This window comes from Ovis aries, chromosome 18 (assembly GCF_016772045.2).
Source record: "Ovis aries strain OAR_USU_Benz2616 breed Rambouillet chromosome 18, ARS-UI_Ramb_v3.0, whole genome shotgun sequence".
In the NCBI taxonomy this organism is placed as follows: Eukaryota; Metazoa; Chordata; class Mammalia; order Artiodactyla; family Bovidae; genus Ovis; species Ovis aries.
This window is the reverse complement of record NC_056071.1, coordinates 55,878,009-55,898,904: the sequence shown is the minus strand read 5'-3', so window position 1 is coordinate 55,898,904 and position 20,896 is coordinate 55,878,009. Positions and strand designations below refer to the sequence as shown.

The 20,896-nt window shown below is 38.8% G+C and overlaps 1 protein-coding gene across 9 annotated transcripts in view; it reads right to left on the bottom strand.

The window, feature by feature from the left end:
- Positions 1 to 20,896, bottom strand: part of UNC79 (unc-79 homolog, NALCN channel complex subunit) — a 274,446-nt gene that overhangs the window by 222,819 nt on the left and 30,731 nt on the right. For all 9 annotated transcript variants that reach the window (XM_027957343.3, XM_042235396.2, XM_042235397.2 and 6 more), the window contains exon 2: positions 1,484 to 1,604. In XM_027957343.3, the coding sequence (XP_027813144.2) occupies positions 1,484 to 1,604 (121 nt within the window). The remainder of the gene's footprint in view (positions 1 to 1,483; positions 1,605 to 20,896) is intronic.

The window sequence follows — 20,896 nt, the reverse complement described above, 5'->3', positions numbered from 1 at the left end:
AAAAGTGTCTCTCACTTAGAGAGCTTTCATAATTTGTGGTAAAGGAAAGTGTTTCCTGTTGAGAACCCTGACCTCAAAGACAAAAGGAGAATTTAAGAGACCAGAATCGGATGCTTTGGTGCACAACCTTATCTGATTATTACTGTGAAAACTGAGCTAATTAGTCCACTGCCATTGGAAGAGAAATGTTCTGTAACAAGGTCCTAAACTTACTATGCAAGTAAGAAATCTACAAATCAGATAAACAGAATCCATTTAACACAGAACAGGGACACTAAGGATTCTAAAGAGACATTTCAAAGAACACAGAGATTGTGGCAGTGAAGACTAGAAGCTGACTTGACCTAGTAAGGCTTCTTTCTACAGTGTTCATTTCCACCGCCCAACTCCCGCAACCTTCTCAGCCCCCCGAGGCTTTGCCTCAGACTGTTGGGAAGTCCAGTGTCATGATGGCCTTTCTGAGATGGTAGTCTTTCCCTAATACATGTCCTACAAAACTTTTGTTCTTAATAGAGCTGAAAGAAACATTTCCCAAATCAGATTAGGAGTGTGAAGATCATAATAATGAAAGAGACCAAGCCTTAGGATCTAATGGGAAGTGAAGTGTGCTCTCATCTCTTCGATGTTATATCCCCGGCAACGAAGTCTTTACCTGAAAGGCTCACCTTTGCCTGCCTGTTTTCCCTAGTGCTTCCCTGGCTTCCCTGGTGGCTCAGATGGTAAAGAATCTGCCCACAATGTGGGAGGACCTGGGTTCTATCCCTGGGTCAGGAAGATACCCTGGAGGACAGAATGGCAACCCACTCCAGTATCCTTGCCTAGAGAATTGCACAGACAGAGGTGCCTGGCAGGGTACAGTCCATGGGGTCCCAAAGAGGTGGACATGACTAGCCATTGTTGTTTTGTTGTTTCCCTATTAAGAATTGTAAGGCAGATGGGTTCCTCCTATCTCTACCTTATCGTCAAAGCAGACAATAGAAAAAGGGCTGCCATGGTTTTGTTCCTGTCCTTCATATAGATTATAAAGCATACTGAACACTTGAAGTGTTACATGGATTAGAAATAATTGTATCATCAAAAATTATACTCTGAGAAATAGGAAATACTGCTAATGAACTTAAAATGCTTCATGATTCTGATTGTCTTTAAGACCATTAGTGTTTTCTGTTCTTCATTATAAGCAATATAGGTTCTCCTTTTAATTCCACTCTATATTAGTGCCAAACATAACTTTCATCACCATGTGAATCTCTTGAAAAGATGTTCAACTGAGGAAAGCAGGCAGTAGCCATTTATTTCACTTAGGCCTCTGATCTCATCTGCTATATACACACCCAGAAAGCTTGAGTTCAGACTCTTCTGGCAGAGCACTAGAAAACATAAAGCCCTTTAAAACTTTCAGTTCAATAAAAATTTAAGTCCCAATCAATTCAGCAGAACTACCTAATAATTCTTTCAAAGTACAGGATATTTTAAAGCTTACCTTAACAAGGTCTGAGAAAAGTATTTCAGGGTGTTTGCAATATCTGTTCCTGAAGGTACAGGATAAATGTTGTGGAGGACCCGGTTATGATATTCCTGTAAGTACCGGATCTTGGAAGCAACTAGATAAAAGCAAAAAAAGAAGAAGAAGAAGAATCATCTTGTAATATGTATTAGGCATGCAGCACAGGAATTTAATCAGTATCTTAAGAAAAATATGTACATTTTTACTGGAATTCTATGATGGAGACAGTTATAAAAGCCCTTTAATTACTTATAATTGTATTCAGCACACAAAATTATTTTTAGTTATCTGGCTTAACATTCTATTCACAAATTAGCCATTACTTTTTATAACTAAGAAAGGCAGTACTCCAAATCATCTTATAATCATCCCCATTAGCCTATTATTAGCAAAATAATAGTGGATATATATCTCTGCCACCAGAGAAGGTCTCTCACATTGAAGAAGGTCTCCCATATTGCAGGTGGATTCTTTTCCATCTGAGCCACCAGGGAAGCCCATGAATACTGGAGTGGGTAGCCTATCCCTTCTCCAGGGGAACTTCCCAGGAATTGAACTGGGGTCTCCTGCATTGCAGGTGGATTCTTTATCAGCTGAGCTGCCCAGGAAGCCCAAGAATTATATTTAACTAAAACTAGAGAAAACTCAAATGTCTTTGAACAACACTAAAAATCCTAAAACACAGGGAATCTACTGCACAATACCATCAATCAAAACCAGATTTATAACTCAATAAGTGATCATAAAGTGTGTAGCAATGTTTGAACTGTGAGAACTGTTAAAGTAGATTAACTAGGTGAGTACTAGTAAGAATACAATAATTGGATGATAATACATTACAAAAAAGGAATGTCACATTTTTCTTCCAAGGTATTTCATGAATCAGGAGACTTCCTAATAGCTTTCTGAGCTTGGCAGCCCAGATCTTCTCAAGACTCAGGAGGGACTAAATAGGCTTATTTACCCTCCTAGACCTACCTGGAGTCATCAGCATTGTCCACATTCCTGACCTGACCTTTGACCTGGCTGCAGTGAATGGCCCAGTTCTAGTCATTCCTCTTTGCAAATCCCAAGGGGCCATGATGATCAACGTCTCTCAGGTCTCCTCTTCCACAGAGCTCTCAACACTGTCCATTTGTCCTTTCAATCTTTAAGGCTACCCAAGGAGCCTTTTAGGTGGTATGGCTCACTGTCAGCAGTTAACAGAAGACATATCAAGTGCTGGAGAAGCAAGGCCTTGCTGTTCCCAACAGCCCATGGAAAGAAGCTCCTGGATGCATTCTAACTGAAATGCTGGCTTAAGCAACTTGAAGAAAGTCAAAATGCTTTTGACAGGCATGGGAGGTAGAATCACAGAATGATGAAATAGAACTAATAGGATCTTAGAGCTCTTTTCCCATAACCATGTAATGTTAAAGGTGAGGGAAACAAGGCACATTGGTAGTCAGCAGCTGAGCTAGACTAGAACTTATAGACCCTGACTCCCATTCAAGGCTCTTTCCACTATGACATACTCTAGAACACCATCTGGAATGAAGTCGATATGCAGATTGTACGTGTTCATTGCATGACATCAAAGCAATCTTCAGCTGCTGTTAGATCAATCATTCATTCTAAATCGCATATATACCATTTATCAGATTTGCCTTTTCTTCCTTCTCCTATCTGCACTATTTCCATAATATGGTTAACAATTTTCCACAAAATTGTCTACATTGCAAATAGCACCTTGAGTTTATATAACATATCACCTCTGAAAAAAACAACAAGTTTATATCCATTGTCTCAATTAACCCCAATAAATGTTTGGTTGTAAGTTTTTTTTTTTCCTGAGATACAGTAAAAATAGATGATAGTGGAAAGGTTTCAACTACATAATTTACAAAAATCTATTTTCTTCTCGGTGTTTTTGATCATCATCTTTTCATCATCTTTTTTTAAAAAAATTACAGGGAACACCTACATTAATACACAGTTCTGAGTTTCAAGAATCAGACATTTGCTAGGCCAGCAGATGCTTTCTCCACACCCACCATCACAGTAACGCTTTGCTACTCTGACTTTTATCAAGTCTTAACATTCAGCAGGTTTCTGTCAAGCATTTCAGGAATACCATTAATCATTCTATCACCTTAAAAAGGTGTTGATAGTGCAGGTTTGGGACAATAAGCTAAATGAGGAGAAAAGTTATAGACCTCCCAACTCAAAGCTTGCTTGTTATTCAGGAACTACAAAACTTTCACTACACAATGACAGCCAGCATTCAAAAATGTGAAGTGAATGAATGTGCTTTTTACAGTTCCTTTCATTAAAATGCAGCAATGACTCTTTTCAATGGGTAACCAAACATACAAAGGAATGCATAGACAGTCACTCCCTTCTTTGAGATCTTTTAACATTTTACAAGCGTTCCATTGTATTGCTTTTGTTTACTTACCTGTTTATTTTTCTATACCAGGTTGTAAATTTCTTGATGGTAAAAATTATATCTTATTCATGTCTCTATCCCAAGCCTAACACACTGCTTGGCACTTAACAGACACTCAATATATTTGCAGGTTAAATGAACAAATGAATTATTACTTTAATAATAGCACTCTCACTTGGGGTTCTATTGCATATATACCTGTCTCTCACACTAGATTCACTAGATTATGGACTCTTTTTACCCCTAGAGCCAGACAACTAGTAGGTATTCAATAAATTGATGAGTGAAAATGGGGAAAAAAAGGAAGGGGGAGAGAAAGAACAAAAATAATGATGACTAATCATTAAAGACAATTTTTTTTAACAGAACCAGTTGGAAAAATGTTCAAGCTAATTTGCTCATTGGTGAATGCAACAAAATCCTAACAATCATAGATTATTTAACTTTTATGTTTTTTACTATTTGAGAACAGCCAGAAAGGTCCCTGACATACAGCAATTTGTAATTGTGCTCAGAATGTAAGTGAAACTCATTTACGTTCAACTTGTGCACACAAAAGATGGCCGTTTGGCTGAAATCACAATAGCCATTTGGCAGTTCAGATTTCATATACTTTATTCCACCTGTGTACCTGAATATTGCTGCAGAATCTTAGATAATTGGGTTGGTTGGATGTTAACAAATCATCTTTAGTCTCACCTGACCCTGGGGTTACATTTCTCTAGAAAGCTCCCCCTTCCACCCTCTTCAATCACTATTTCATTCCTTTCCACACTTTTCAAAACTACCCCCCAGGCCCACTCTTTTCCTTACACTTTATGAAAACAGAAGCTATCTGCTTTGGATAGAATTTTGTCTCCCAGAATTCACATGTTGAAGTCCTAATCTGAAAATGTCACTGTACTTGGAAATAAGGCCTTTAAAGAGGTAATTAAATTAAAATGAGGCTCTTAATGTGGGCTCTCATCCAGGCTGACTGGTGTCTTTATACGAAGAAGAGATGAGAGCCCAGGAGAGACACCAGATATGTGTGTGCACAGAGAAAAGGCCATATGAGGACACAGCAAAAAGACAGCCATTTACAAGCCAAGGAGACAGTCCTCAGGAGAAACCAAACCTGCCAACACCTTGGTCTTGGACTTCTGGCCTCCAGGAGGCAAGTAAATTAATTTCTGTCATGCACACCATCCTGTCTGTGATGCTTTGTTATGACAGCCCTGGCAAGTTGACTAAAATACCATGTTAGAGGAAGTCCTCTAAGAGCAGTGGTCCCCAACCTTTTTAGCACCAGGGACTGGTTTCATGCAAGACAATTTTTCTGTGGACCAGGGGTGGGGGGATGGTTTTGGGATAATTCAAGTGAGTTACATTTATTGTGCACTTTATTTCTGTAATGATTACATCAGCTCCACCTCAGATCATCAGGCATTAGATCCTGGAGGTTGTGGACCTCTAGAGCAGAGCCAAATGCTAAGAGTCTGAGCTCTGAAATCAAACAGTTCTGGACTAAGAATTTGGTTCTCTCTCTACTCAATCCCAGTTTCCTCATCTGTAAAATGGGAATAATCATACCAACTTCATGGGGCTATTGTAAATAATAAGTCACTTACTATGTCGATTACTTAGCATAGTAACTCCAGTACACATTCAACATACAGTATGTCAAACATCAATCCCACCACGAGTGTCCTTCACTCATCAGTTGTCTCCCCTACAATCATTAATTTCTCCCTCCCTCTGAATCATTTCCATAACCATTCAAATAAACTTTAAAATCTCCCTTGTCAAAGGGAAACCAAAAAACTCTCCCTTGACTTGAGAATCCCTTCCAGCTGATGGCCTCGCTTCAGAACCAAGATGATAAAGAGTTGTGTACACTCTCTCATCTCTCCGGCACTTTTTAGTCTTACTTCTACTCATTCCAGTCTGGCTTCCACCTGTGCCACTGCACTGAATCTGCTTTTCCCACCGTCACTAGAGCCTCCACGTTGCCAAATCCAACGGGCACTTTCTTTTTTTAAATTTATTTATTTTTTCGTTGAAGGATAACTGCTTTACAGAATTTTGTTGGTTTCTGCCAAACATCATCATGAATCAGCCATAGGTATACGTACGTCCCCTCCCTCTTGAACCTCCCTCCCATCTCCCTCCTTTTCCAGTCATCCTTTAACTAGGCCTTTCAGCACATTCAGCCAATCCCTCCTTCTTTGAAAATCTCCCATTGGTTTCCCTGACAACCACATTCTGTTAGTCTTCCTCCTGCCACCCTGATGTATCCCTGCCACCTGCCCTACTACTTGATGTTGAAATGTTGGAATTCCTTAGGACTCAGATTCTCTGTTCCTCTCTTAATATTCTCTCCACAATTTCCTCCATCCAAAGGTCTTAAAGCACTGTCTGCACCAATGACTCTTAAAAGCATATCTCCATCCTAGATAGGTCATTCTTCTGAGTAATAGATCTTATCTATTCAATTTCTCTTACAGATACTGCACAGTAAAAACATCCAACACTGAACCCTTATCTCTTCCTCACCACCATCCATGTAATCCACCAGGTAACCCCAGCAAAGTGTAATCAACAGCTCCTATTCCCTATCCTCTACTCCTAATCAATCTGTCACTAAGTCCTATCAATGTTACTACTATAATATACCTCCATCTGTCTTCTGTTCCTTATCTTCACTGTCATCACTGGGCACCATCATCTCCTGATCAGTTCTCAAAGCCTCCTTATTCACCTTTCTGTTTCTTGCCTCTCTCCAGTTCTTTTTCCTCTGAGGAGCCAAAGAGTAATTTTAAAAACTATAAAGTGCTTCATGCAAATCTCTCAGTGGCTGTCCATTGCCCTCAGAATAAAATCCAAAACCCTTAACCAGGCCCTTGTTTATCTTCCAGCCTGTCATACCACAAAGGCCAGGCATACTGACTTTTGCCCCAGTTTTTTTTAACACACAAAGCTATTTTTTGCCTGAAAACCTTTACAATCTAACCCTAACCCTCTACCTACCATGGTTTTCCTTCCACATTTTGTCTAACATCTTCTTATGCCTCAAGTGAAGTCGTGAAGTCGTGTCGGACTCTTTGCGACCCCATGGACTGTAGCCTATCAGGCTCCTCCGTCCATGGGATTTTCCAGGCAAGGGTGCTGGAGTGGATTGCCATTTCCTTCTCCAGGGGATCTTCCCAACCCAGGAATCGAACCCAGGTCTCCCACATTGAAGGCAGACGCTTTACCGTCTGAGCCACCAGGGAAGCCAAGGCTGACTTTAAATGTCACTTACCCATGAAGATCTTGTGTAGAAATTGATTCCCTCTACTCCACCCCCCATTTTCCTCTCTCACAACACCTTATTTTTTTTTCACAGTAGTTAGCACAATTCTTAAATATTTAATTATTTGGGTGACTGTCGACTATCTTGAATATCTCTCCCAAGTGGACAGTAGATTCCAAGAACTATGTTGTGTTCACTATTGTATATGCCCAGTGACTAGTAACTAGTGAGTGCTGAATTTGCTGGGTGCTAGAAAGAATGAAAGGAAGAGCAAGAAGGGGGCACAAAGTGGCTGTTTGCAGAGGCTAACTGAGTTAAACTGTGTTTCTTTATGAAAATAGCCAAGGAAGCCAACAGTTAAAACAGTGATGAAAATGAAGAAAACAAGAAAGGGGAGCCCAAAAAGTGATGATTTTCATCCAGGCAAACACGAATCTAATCTCTGCTCTCTGCTTCTTCACTATTCAACCTGTCTCTAACATCTTGAAAAGTGCTACATTTTGAAAGAAAAAGCCACAGAAGCAAAATTCAGTCATCCATTTCAGGGATAGATACAAAAATACCTTAACGAAAATAAATAACATGTTTTTCTTTAAATCTTAATCATTTTTCTATGTCTCTAAGTATTTTAAGTAATGATCCGTTCATACTTTAAAATTTTTATTTATCTATGCTTATTACCATAAAAGTAAAAGATTTGGGTAAGTACAATGAAGAAGATAAAAATCACCTAATGGCCCACTATTCAGAGACAACCATAGATAACAGTTTGGGTATATTATCCTTCCAGAAAATTTTCTCTGCATAAACATACACTTACAAAAATGAAGTTATACTGAATATAGTTTTAGAATCTTCTTTCCTTACTTTCTATATCAGAAATACATTTCTACATCAGCATTTTAATAGCTTTATAATTGTCCTTTATGTAAGTGAACCATAATTCATTTTACCAATAATCTATTTGTGAAATATGGGGTTATTTTTACTATTCTATTCAATACTGCAAAGAATATCTTTTTAAATATGCACACACATCTTTCTTCCTTAGAATAAGTTTTTAATTGGAATTGCTGCGTCAAATAGGAAATACTCATTTTAACGCTTTATGTAAGAATTGACACATTTCCCTTCAGAAAGACAGTATCTCTTTACATACCAATAGTATATGTGTTGATGCTTTTGAATTGTGGTGTTGGAGAAAACTTGAGAGTCCCTTGGACTGCAAGGAGATCCAACCAGTCAATCCTAAAGGAAATCAATCCTGAATATTCATTGGAAGGACTGATGCTGAAGCTGAAACTCCAATACTTTGGCCACCTGATGTGAAGAACTGACTCATTGGAAAAGACCCTGATGCTGGGAAAGATTGAAAGCAGAAGGAGAAGCAGACGACAGAGGATGAGATGGTTGGCTGGCATCACCGACTTGATGAACTTGAGTTTGAGCAAGCTCTCTGAGTTGGTGATGGACAGGGAAGCCTGGCATGCTGCACTCCATGGGGTGGCAAAGAGTCGTACACGACTGAGCAACTGAACGGAAGTATATGTGTATCTTGTTGTTTGGTTGCTAAGTTATGTTTGACTCTTTTGTGACCCTGTGGATTATAGGCCACCAGGCTCCTCGGTCCATGAAATTTCCCAGGCAGGAATACTGGAGTGTTGCCATTTCCTCCTCCAGATGATCTTCCATTCCTAGGGATCAAACCTGTGTCTCCTGCATTTCCTGCACTGGCAGGTGGGTTCTTTACCACTGGGCCAGTAAGCAATAGAACAGTTTAACTGGTTGCAAGTCAGGCTTCCCCACCATGTCGCATTGTTCCTTTATTATTTTTACTAGTTTAATGATGTTTATTAAATATGACAGGACATGAAATTTTGACACTTCCCCTATTTTATTGTTTGACATTTAAGTTGTTTCCAGTATTCCATTAAGTTATATTAAAGAGATGAAATGTTAGAGTATATCTGGGTTTTTTTAGGAAACATAAAATGAAACTTGCTTACTTCACTAGTCCCAGACTTTTCTCCTTGAAAAACTAAATCCCTTTAATTCTTGAAGATCCATCTTAAGAATCATTCCATTTAAGAAGCCTTCTAACTGACTCCAGACACATCACTTCCTTCCTTTCCTGTCGACTCAAAGCACTCATCGTCTGCCTCAAAAATTTTGCAACTTTATTATATTAATTTATCACTGGTAATAAACTGTTCTGGATGGTTCTAAATTAGTTTCATGTTTGCACATCTAGTTTCTCTTGAGATTGTTGAGGACAGAACATATATATCATTTGTAATGCCCTTAGAACTTATCACAACTCTGGGTCAAAAAGATGGTCACCTTAACACAGGGTTGAAAGGAGTTAAAACTTTAAATGTCAGCTATATTATATCAATATCCTCTAAATAAATTCCTTAAAATTCTAGTATCATTTATGTGCTGTGCTTAGTTGCTCAGTCATGTCCAACTCTTTGCAACCCCATGGACTTTAGCCTGCCAAGCTCCCCAGTCCACAGGGATTCTCCAGGCAAGAATACTGGATAGGTTGTCATGCCCTCCTCCAGGGGATCTTCCCAACCCAAAGATCAAACCCATGTCTCCCACACACAAATAAGCAAGTTTCAGGAAAAAATTTGTACAACATGTAAATAATAAAGAACACTTCTTCCTGATTTAATTTCCCCTCGTTTTTCATTTCATAGAACTCCAAATAATCATTTCACTTTATATATTCCAAAGATTTTCATAGGTTCTTTACGGTTTTGGCAGTATTTACTCATTTCTTTTCTTCAAAGAGGCCTCTTATTTTATTCCTCATGACTTGGACCTTAAACATGCTGGGTACATGAGGTGGAATCATCACAGTGTCCTGCAGAAAGTTCTAGGATGCAGTGAATTCTCACCTACAGCTAGGTGTGACCTCAATCAACCATTTAATATCTCTAAGCTTCAGGGGTTCTTGTTTGCTTTTTTGTCTTGTTCTGTTTTTGTCAAATGAGAAATTAAAATAATACATCCACATTCTTTGCAAAAGTTGATTATTTATGTTGTACATCTGCAAGCATATATTCTAATTTCATCTTATTTTTCATTGATTTTCTCTTCCACTACAAAAAGTCTAAGACTTTATGGATTTGATGTCATTGCTTCCTTTGAAACTTTTCATCTTCTTTTCAGTTTCACCTTTCATTGAAAAATGACAGATATAAATACGAAGTATTTGGACATACTTCACTAATTTGGATTGCTATAAATATACACCTCAATGGTTAAAGTAAAAATTATGCCTGGTTCCTTTTTCATTTCTTCTCATGATTAGAGGATCAGTAAGGAATCAGACACTCTCGTTAATCACTCTACAGATCTGTCTTAACTTACTATTTTTGTGCCTCTCAAGGTGTTTCTTGGGTCCAATAGATTCAACTGCTTGACCCAATTGGTTCTATCTAGAAATAATCTCTAAAATCAACTCTCTTCTCCATCTACACTTACATCACCTGAATTCAAGCCTGAATATTTCTTTCTTAGATTATTGCCATCATATCTAGACTGATTCTTTTCTGATCCTTTTTTAACATGACAGAGTGATTTCCAACATGCAAAATCTTCCTCATTTCCTGCTAGTCGAAATCCAGGTAATTAACTTAGCACAGAGTCCAGAGTGAATCGATTCCTACTCATCTGTCAAGCTTCATCTCCCGTCTCTTCCCTATGTACCATACTTCAGCCATACTGATGTGCAAAAACTCCAACTCACGATGCTCTCACTCTGTCTTGGGTTTTCACATGCTATTCTCTCTACAGAAATGCAACCCATGCTTCCCTGACTGACCACCTCCCAGCTTGTGGTAGGGAGGGTAACCTTTTAAGCTGCCTTAAATGATCTTATCAGCACTTTCACAGCACACAGGGCTTCCTTCTGTGATAGCACTCATTACTAAATGCTATAATTACTAACTCACTGCCTCCTCTAAGACTCTGAGCCTCAATTTTGTAACCTATAAAATGGGGATAATGATCGCTCTCACAGGGTTGATATAAGATTTTTAAATATTACATATATGAACTACTTAGCACAATGACTAGCACATAGAAGATAGTAAATTGCTACTAAAATTAGCAGTTACATGTGAGATCCTTCTGCATCCCCCTTCCCAAGCCAATACTCTGTCTCTCAAAACAGAATGATCTATAGAGTAAGGAAAATACAGCAGTGATCTTTCATCAAAATCAAGCATAATCCCCTATACACATCCACACACATCCACATACACAGACAATATAGTATCTGCAGTTGGTACTGAAATCAGGTTCTATATCCAGAAACTCATCCTTTTTAAAGAATATATACAGCTAATAAGAAACATTTTCAGAAATAGAGATGTGGGGAGAACAACGCACTTGGCTTGGGAGTTCTAACGAGGAACCAGAGTTCTTTGCAAATCCATGGTCAAAGAATGATCCTCCTTCTTTGAGGAAGGTCATCCTCTTGAACTGAAACCAAAACTTCATAAAAGAAACAAATAAAGGGTGACAGGAAAGGACACACATATTTTGAGAGCCAAAACAGTCAACTCTCTCCTCAAAAGCAAAAGGATGTCACATATCACAAATCTCATTGTTAATTCTTCCAGATATTCTTATACTTACATGTATAATCTTCAGTCAGTTTTAGTTCCAGGAGGCAAACTTTATCTGGCACTTTCAGCAGACAGGAGAGGTCAGCAAACACTCCCATTCTCAGGCAGGTGATTCCAGCACCACCAGCACCACCACCATCATCATCCTATCATCATCATCATCATCATCAATCACATTTGCTTAGCCATTTACATTTTGCAAAGCATTTCCACATGCATTATTTGTTACATTTTTTTGAGCAGTTAACTTGTGAAAAGGTGTTCTAAGGAATTTTAGACATTAAGCAGCAAAGGTGGAGGGAAAGATACTAGTGTTTTTAGTCATTTATCAGATATTGTTCGGAGAAGGCAATGGCACCCAGCTCCAGTACTCTTGCCTGGAAAATCCCACGCACAGGTGAGCCTGGTGGGCTGCCCTCTATGGGGTCACACAGAGTCAGACACGACTGAAGCGACTTAGCAGCAGCAGCAGATATTATTGACTGAACACACACTGTGTGCCAGGCACCTTGTGATGTGGGTAAATCAGTGATTTAAAAAGATGTAATCTTCATCCTCTGGGTCACAGTCACAATAATAATTCTAAATTCTGATTGTTTACTTTGTGCCAGTAAATATGAAAATAATAGTTCTTTTGTTATCATTATTATTCCCATACTACCAGTGAGAAAACCAAGGCTTAGAGAGGTTAAATAATTTGCCCAAGGTCACAGAGGAGGTAAACAATAGAGCATTTACATGTCACCTACAAAGAGAAACAGTTGAAAAAGTGCAGCCCACCATACATTGTTTAGCATATTTTTAAAAACCCACATAGGTACATAAAATCATCCAAGGTTTTTGGGCATGAATTAGTAGGACCTGACCACTTGCCAACTGGAAAACACCTTAACATGGAAACAATTCATTTGTCAGAAATGGGGCACTGGAAATAAAGAAAAGGGGGGAAATAATTTATTCAAGTGGAAAAAGAAGATTGATTGCTGTTTGGTTCCTATCGCACTGTTGATCAGGAGAGCTTGTGCTAGGAACACTGGAAGTCATTTATTTCACATTGTGATGGAAAAAGTGACAAAGGTGGCAGATCTTCTTGAAGTTGAGTGCTTGCTGGATATTAGTAACATGTGAAATGGAATATGAATCTCTATTTTATTTTAATACAATCAGGTTAGGTGACAGAAACTTGTTTTTTAGAAGTTTACTGGGTAACTTCCTCAGATTAAGATTTTGAAACTGAAGAATCAAGAGGCCAAATTTTAAGCACTTCCCACCCAAACCACAGAGTGACTCATAAGCCTGTAATTTCTTTCTGATGTGATGAGACATCTGAGTACTGTACTTGAAACTGCAAGGACAGAGGGGAACAAGAGTATTACTGATTTTTTTCAAGGAAGTATAAATCTAGACATATGGATTTAGCAGAAGAAAACCAAAGAATATTTTAACTCTCGTTGCTAAATTGTACTGAGCTCTTTATAATTACAAATTTTTCTGGAACTAAGGAGTTATTGGGTAGAAATTAAATAATTTCAGAGATATGCTGCAGTTGATGACAACGAATCATTCTTTAAGTTTTTAAATCAAAGTGAATTATCAACCACCTATCTAATCAATGTGGCTCTATTTTTTAAAAAGTGATTGTATCAAAAATATATTACACTCCTTTAGAAGACGCAGATATCCCAGAAGTGCCTAAACAAGAACCTGAAGTATAGACAGCAGTGTCCTGCCCTTCAAGTGTCTGGCTACATGGACAAACTTGAAAACGCCTGGGCTCCTACCTTCCTGGCAAAGTCCGTTCTCTTCCATGATAGTGTTACAGTCCAAACTGAGATTCATGATCAACCTGGAGTTAAAATTCAGATGTGCTATGACTCAGAACACACTATACAATATTCAAGAATAATTCATCAATAGGGAGGGAACACATGTATTATTTATGGCTGATTCACATTGTTGTATGGCAGAAACCAACACCACACGGTAAAGCAATTACCCTCCGATTAAAATAAACGTTTAAAATACCTTAAAGAAAAGAATAATTCAATCCATCATAAAACAATATTTAAATATAAACTGATAAATCTTTAGAGACTCTTTTTTTTAAGACTCTTAAAAATATAACATTTCTGTAGTATTTTCTATGTGCAAGGCACTGTTCTAAGCACTTTCCCCTCTCAATATTTGTAAGCCTCACAACAATCCAATGAGGTATGAGCTATTTTATTTCCCTGCTCTTTTCCTGCATATGTAAAAACTGAGAGCATTGCTATCAAGTTTTAAAATTCTTGCCTATGTATACCTTGTCCTTTCACTCATTCAGCAGATATTTCAGTTCAGTTCAGTCGCTCAGTCGTGTCCGACTCTTTGTGACCCCCATGAACTGCAGCACGCCAGGCCTCCCTGTCCATCTCTAACTGCCAGAGTCTACCCAAACCTATGTCCATTGAGTTGGTGATGCCAAGTAACCATCTCATCCTCTGTTGTCCCCTTCTCTTCCTGAACTATGTGCCAAATACTGAGTATGTAACAGTGTATGAAAAAGCTAAAAAATAAAAATTAAAGCTACAGCCCTTGATGTTGTTTATGGTAAAGAGTGAAAGATGAACAGAAAGTATAAAAAAAATCTTTAAAGGTCTATAAAGAGATGGGAGCTAAAACAGAGAAAAAAGAAAAGGGTAAGGAATGCCCCCCTAGTAGTTTCGGAAGACCTCTCAGAAGAGATTATATTTAAGACATAAAGAATGAGAAGACAACTGACATGAAAAAGTGGGAGAAAGCTTCTAGGCTAAGATTACAAAAGTGAAGCACTTCCTTGATGGTCCAGTGGTTAAGACTCTGCATTTCTGGTGCTGGGGCATGTTCAACCCCTAGTGGAGGAAATAAGATCCTGCATGCCTTGTGGTGCATTCAAACAAACAAAAAAAAAAAAAGACGACAAAAGCGAACACAAACACCTAAATCAGGCACATCTGAAATGCCTCCAAACTACAGTAGAAGCATTGTTTTAACACAAGAAGAAAGGGACAGAGGTAAGAAGACACACCGCAACATAATTTTGGAAGCTTGAAAACCAATAGACAAGCAGCCATTGACTTGGCAGATCGAAAAAAATCAAATCCCAGGCCAGCAGTGAGGAAAGCTGAGAAACAACAACGTGCGTTTCAGGATTTTCAAAAGTCATGGAACTGTCAGCTCTAGTTAGCTCTGGAACTGGGAGTGGAGGGGGTGGGGGAGTACAGGAATAGGAACTTTAAAAGGTGGGGAGTAAGGGGTTTTCCTGACGGTCCAGTGGTTAAGACTCTGAGTTCCCAATACAGGGGGCATGGGTTTTATACCTGGTTGGGGTGTTAGGATCCCACATGCTGCATACACAGCCAAAAGAAAAGGAAAAAGAAAAGGAGGAATTGGTTGAAAGCTGTTTACAAAACAATTAGATCCCTAAATTCTCTCCCTACCTCTCGCCAGCTTAGCAGATCTTTGTAAGTAGAGGGTCTCAGAAATGGAAGAAACCAAACACAGTTGAAGACCAGGGTAACTCACTTAAACAAGAGGAACTGGTGCTTATATGAAGTATGAATACTGAACAGTGAATAAGCTAACCTCTGCCCCCTCTCCCCACACACAGCTAGCAGCTAGACTCTTACTCTTCAAGCTGGAGATTAGAAGCCTCTTTCTCACTCCTTCCTTCTGTGACTCTGACCAGTCAAAGAGGAAAGAACTAAAGACAGACGGTGACAAAAAGGGTTTCCCCAATAAAGGGCCCACTGACATGCTCAGATCAGCTCCTCAGTCCCAACCTGTAATCAATGAATAGATAGCAAAGGATGGCCAGCCATCAGAAAGAAAGCCTCTGGCATGGAAGACAAACTGAAGAAACAGAAAAGTCAACTTGGAGAAAAAGAATCTATGTAAGAGAAGAAAACCTCTTCTAAAAACCTGTTATTAATATCAGAATATGAGAGACTCTACCACAAATGAATATTGAGGTGCTGTAAAAAAAAGCAATATACAGAGAAAAAAAAAAGAAAACAGAAAAGAGCTCTTACAAATTAAAAACATGATCCCAGAAATAAATAATCAGTACTCAATATGAGGGCTAGACGATGCAGTTGAGGAAATTTCCCAAAGTTCAGCAAAAAGAGACAAAGTAAGAGAGAAATGATCAATCCAGAGATCCAACATGAGAATAAAGGGAACTTGAAAAAATAATAGCAAAACCAGAAGGGCTAAAAAATTAACAAAATTAATTTTTAAAAATTTAGAAAATGCCAGATTAAAAACATACATCAAAGTGAATAAAAATCGGCATAGAATAAAGCACGTCTTTTTATGAAATGTCAGAAACAGGACAAACAAAGTTCCACATGCCTCTAGAGATTTTTTTAAGTTATATCACCTAGAAAAGATCAGGAATTTTGGACTCCTCAAAAGCAACATTTGAATCAAGACAATAATGAAGCAAAGCCTTTAAAACTCTGAGAAAAAAATTATTCTCAATAAATTATTAAATATTCAGGTCGACTATAAATCAAAAATAAAGACATGCTTCAGTTCAGTTCAGTCACTCAGTAGTGTCCAACTCTCTGCAGCCCCATGGACTGCAGCATGCCAGGCTTCCCTGTCCATCACCAACTCCTGGAGTTGCTCAAACTCATGTCCATCAAGTTGGTGATGCCATCCAACCATCTCATCCACTGTCGTCTCTTTCTCCTCCTGCCTTCAATCTTTCCCAGCATCAGGGTCTTTTCCAATGAGTCAGTTCTTCACATCAGGTGGCCAAAGTATTGGAGTTTCAGCTTCAGCTTCAGTCCTTCCAATTCACAGTTTCAAAAGATTCATTTCCCATTCATCCTTTCTCCTGGAAAGACCCAACTATACATCAGGCATCCAGAGCAACCAGGCCAGAGCACTGTGGTCCAACACAGAGTGTTGAAGGCTGTCATCACAAAGAGCCCCTCACCTTTTGTACTGGTTTCAACCCAAGCCAGAAGGCCTGTGTGACTGTGCCCCCAGATTCTTCTTTGTTTTTGACCCAGCTAAGAGCCTACTCTCTTCCACAATCTCCTAGAACAGCTAAAAACACTGTTTATGCTACCAAAGAAGGGTTCTCTGACCTACATCTAAGAGCTAGGTGTTGGTCATGTTGAATTTAAGCAGAAAATACAGAGTTACTCCCTCACCAATCATATTTTTGACAGAGGTCCAGTACCTGGTTCACATTTCTGCATCCAACAAAATCCCCAACTCTGGTGAACACTTCTTTTTCTGGACTCACTCCTAACCTTGCTCAGTGATGTCCCCAAAAGAAATTCTGAATAGGGGTAGAAGGATATTGAATTCAGACTGTTTTCCAGAGATTCTATGTAGCTTATCCTGATGTTATGAAAGTGGACATAAATTTATATATACAGATTTTAAAATAACAATAAATGCACACTCATGTACCCACCACCCAGATTAAAAGAACATCTCCTAAATCTTACAGCTATCTATCTCTATTTTTATCCCTCTCACTCACTATGAAGGTAAATACTTTTTTAACTTTTCTGAATCATTCCTTTGCATTTCTTTATAGTTGCATCCCCTGAGCATGTGTACAGTGTATATAAACATAGTTTTTTTCATTTCACAACACTGAACAGCAAACCTAAGCCTAGTGGGATAAGGAAAGTTCAATATTGCCATTGATCAGGAGGCCCCCACATTTACAGATTTTTGTCAGTTCAGTTCAGCTTGGTTCAGTCACTCAGTCATGTCCAACTCTTTGCAACCCCATGGACTGCAGCACGCCAGGCTTCCCTGTCCATCACCAAATCCCAGCGCTTACTCAAACTCATGTCCATCTAGTCAGTGATGCCATCCAACCATCTCATACTCTGTCATCCCCTTCTCCTCCCACCTCCAATCTTTCCCAACATCCAGGTCTTTTCAAATGAGTCAGTTCTTCACATCAGATGGCCAAAGTATTGGAGTTTCAGATTCAGCATAACTCCTTCCAATGAATATTCAGGACTGATTTCCTTTAGGATGGACTGGATGGATCTTCTTACAATCCAAGGGACTCTCAAGAGTCTTCTCCAACACCACAGTTCAAAAGCATCAATTCTTCAGTGCTCAGCTTTCTTTATGGTCCAACTCTCACGTCCATGCATGACTACTGGAAAAACCATAGCTTTGACTAGATGGACCTTTATGGGCAAAGCAATGTCTGCTTTTTAATATGCTGTCTAGGTTGGTCACAACTTATCTTCCAAGGAGCAAGCATCTTTTACTTTCATGGCTGCAGTCACCATCTGCAGTGATTTGGGAGCCCCAAAAAATTAAGTCTGTCACTGTTTCTACTGTTTCTCCATCTATTTGCCATGAAGTGATGGGACTGGATGCCATGATCTTACTTTTCTGAATGTTGAGTTTTAAGCCAACTTTTTCACTCTCCTCTTTCACTTTCATCAAGAGGCTCTTTACTTCTTCTTTGCTTTCTGCCATAAGGGTGGTGTCATCTGCATATCTGAGGTTAATGATATTTCTCCCGGCAATCTTGATTCCAGCTTGTGCTTCCTCCAGCCCAGGGTTTCTCATGATGTACTCTGCATAGAAGTTAAATAAGCAGGGTGACAATACACAGCCTTGACATACTCCTTTCCCGATTTGGAACCAATATGTTGTTCCATGTCCAGTTCTAACTGTTGCTTCCTGACCTGCATACAAATTTCTCAAGAGGCAAGTAAGGTGGTCTGGTATTCCCATCTCTTGAAGAATTTTCCACACTTTGTTGTGACCCACACAGTCAAAGGCTTTGGCATAGTCAATGAAGCAGAAATAGATGTTTTTCTGGAAATCTCTTGCTGTTTTGATGATCCAACAGATGTTGGCAATTTAATCTCTGGTTTCTCTGCCTTTTCTAAATCCAGCTTGAACATCTGGAAGTTCATGGTTCATGTACTGTTGAAGCCTGGCTTGGAGAATTTGGAGCATTACTTTACTAGCGTGTGAGATGAGTGCAATTGTACAGTAGTTTGAGCATTCTCTGGCATTGCTTTTCTTTGGGATTGGAATGAAAACTGACCTTTTCCAGTCCTGTGGCCACTGCTCATTTTTCCAAATTTGCTGGCATGAGTGTAGTACTTTCACAGCATCATCTTTTAGGATTTGAAATAGCTCAACTGGAATTCCATCACCTCCACTAGCTTGGTTTGTAGTGATGTTTCCTAAGGCCCACTTGACTTCATATTCCAAGATGTCTGGCTCTAGGTGAGTGATACCATTGTGATTATCTGGGTCATGAAGATCATTTTTACATAGTTCTTCTTGTATTCTTGCCACCTCTTCTTAATATCTTCTGCTTCTGTTAGATCCATATCATTTCTGTCCTTTATTGTGCCCATCTTTGCATGAAATGCTCCCTTGGTATCTGTTTTGGTCATCTCCTCTTAATGGTAACAGAAAAAATAAAAGAAGAAAAGGACTAAAGGGACTGCTGTCTACTGTGACTTCACCTTGACACAGATGTAGAGAGTGGGTGAGCAATCACAAGCCTGGTTCTAAAGGCAGCAGCCATTTATTCAAGAAATGGATCTTAAATACCAGAGGACAGGGTTTTTAAGAGTCAGGTTAAATATGCTAAATGAGGAGGATTCCAGAAAGAGGCTAGTGGCAACAGCATAGGTTTCAAATCATCCAAAGCCCCTCCAATAAAAACAGACAGGTCAATGAGGGTGACAAGCCCAAAGACAGGCTAACAATATCTACAAATCTACAACAAAATCAGTGACAAGGCAGCCCAGTAAACCAGTTATGAGTGAACAATCATCTGGAAGCTACACATCACAGTATCAGCATTCATGATGGAAGATACACAGGGAAGACAGTTGGGCCTCTGATGGTCCTCTCGTCTGGAAAACTCCCGAACCATCCATAGGCACTCACTGAAAACTGTGATGTCCCAATCTGAAAATAGAAGTAAAGCAAGGAAGGAGTTCTTCAGAGGATAAGATCTGAGAGTGATGTAGCAGACTCTTAATTCTAAAAACTAACACACCAAGCCTACCCTCAAGATAAAGCTCTGTGCTCAGAAGAAACTGCTGGGAATAGAATCCCAGTTGAACCATGTCAGGATATTAGACACAAAGGAGGAAAATAGTCCAAATTAAAATGGGAAAGAAAACCAAAGGAAATAGATCTCAAAAAGTACACGGGTATATTTTTATCACTTTGATCAGAAATTAAAAAATAAAAATAGAAGAGGAGCCCTAAAGCTATCCCGAACCACCCCGTCTTTAAAACTGTATCAATAGAAAAACTATTTTTCTTTAAAAATGAGCAACAGAAAATTCTATATGAATTTATCACAAGAGACAAAGAAGCAGATGCACATTCACTAAGCAGATGAAACTGTAACCCAATATTTCCAAGCAAGCTAAAAGAAATTAAGAAAATTATGATGTATGTATTTATGAAACTGATTCAGTTTGTTGTACAGCAGAAAATAACACAACATTGTAAATCAACTATACTCCAATTAAAAAAAAATTTTTTTAAACAAAGAAAATGATCAAAACTGTGTTATTAACACACTAAAATCAGGTGATAAGAGAAAAAAGAGATTGTGAAGAGCCAGGTAAAAGAACTTGAGAGAATTAGAAGTAAAAGACAAAATATTTTTTTAATGAAGACTAAATCAGTAGAAACCTAGGAGTAAATAAAAAAACATAGGAAGACGGAACTCTTAAAAATTAAAAAGAAATGAAGAGACTTTGCATTGTGATAAAATAAACCTCTACCATCAATCCCTCTTCCTCTCACAGAAAACAAATAGGAAAATTGGACATAATGAGAAAGCAACCACCTGAAGCTACAGAAGAGTGAACAGAAGCAGATGGACTCCAATGGGGACATTACAGCTACTAAGGAAGATGGAACACAGACAGCTATGCCACCAAGTTTCCATCTCCACGGGCCTGGGGCTAACTGCTGCCCATGAAATGTGCATAGTGGTGAGAGCCGCACATAGAAAACTACACAAGCTTTCTGGCCTGGGGAAACAG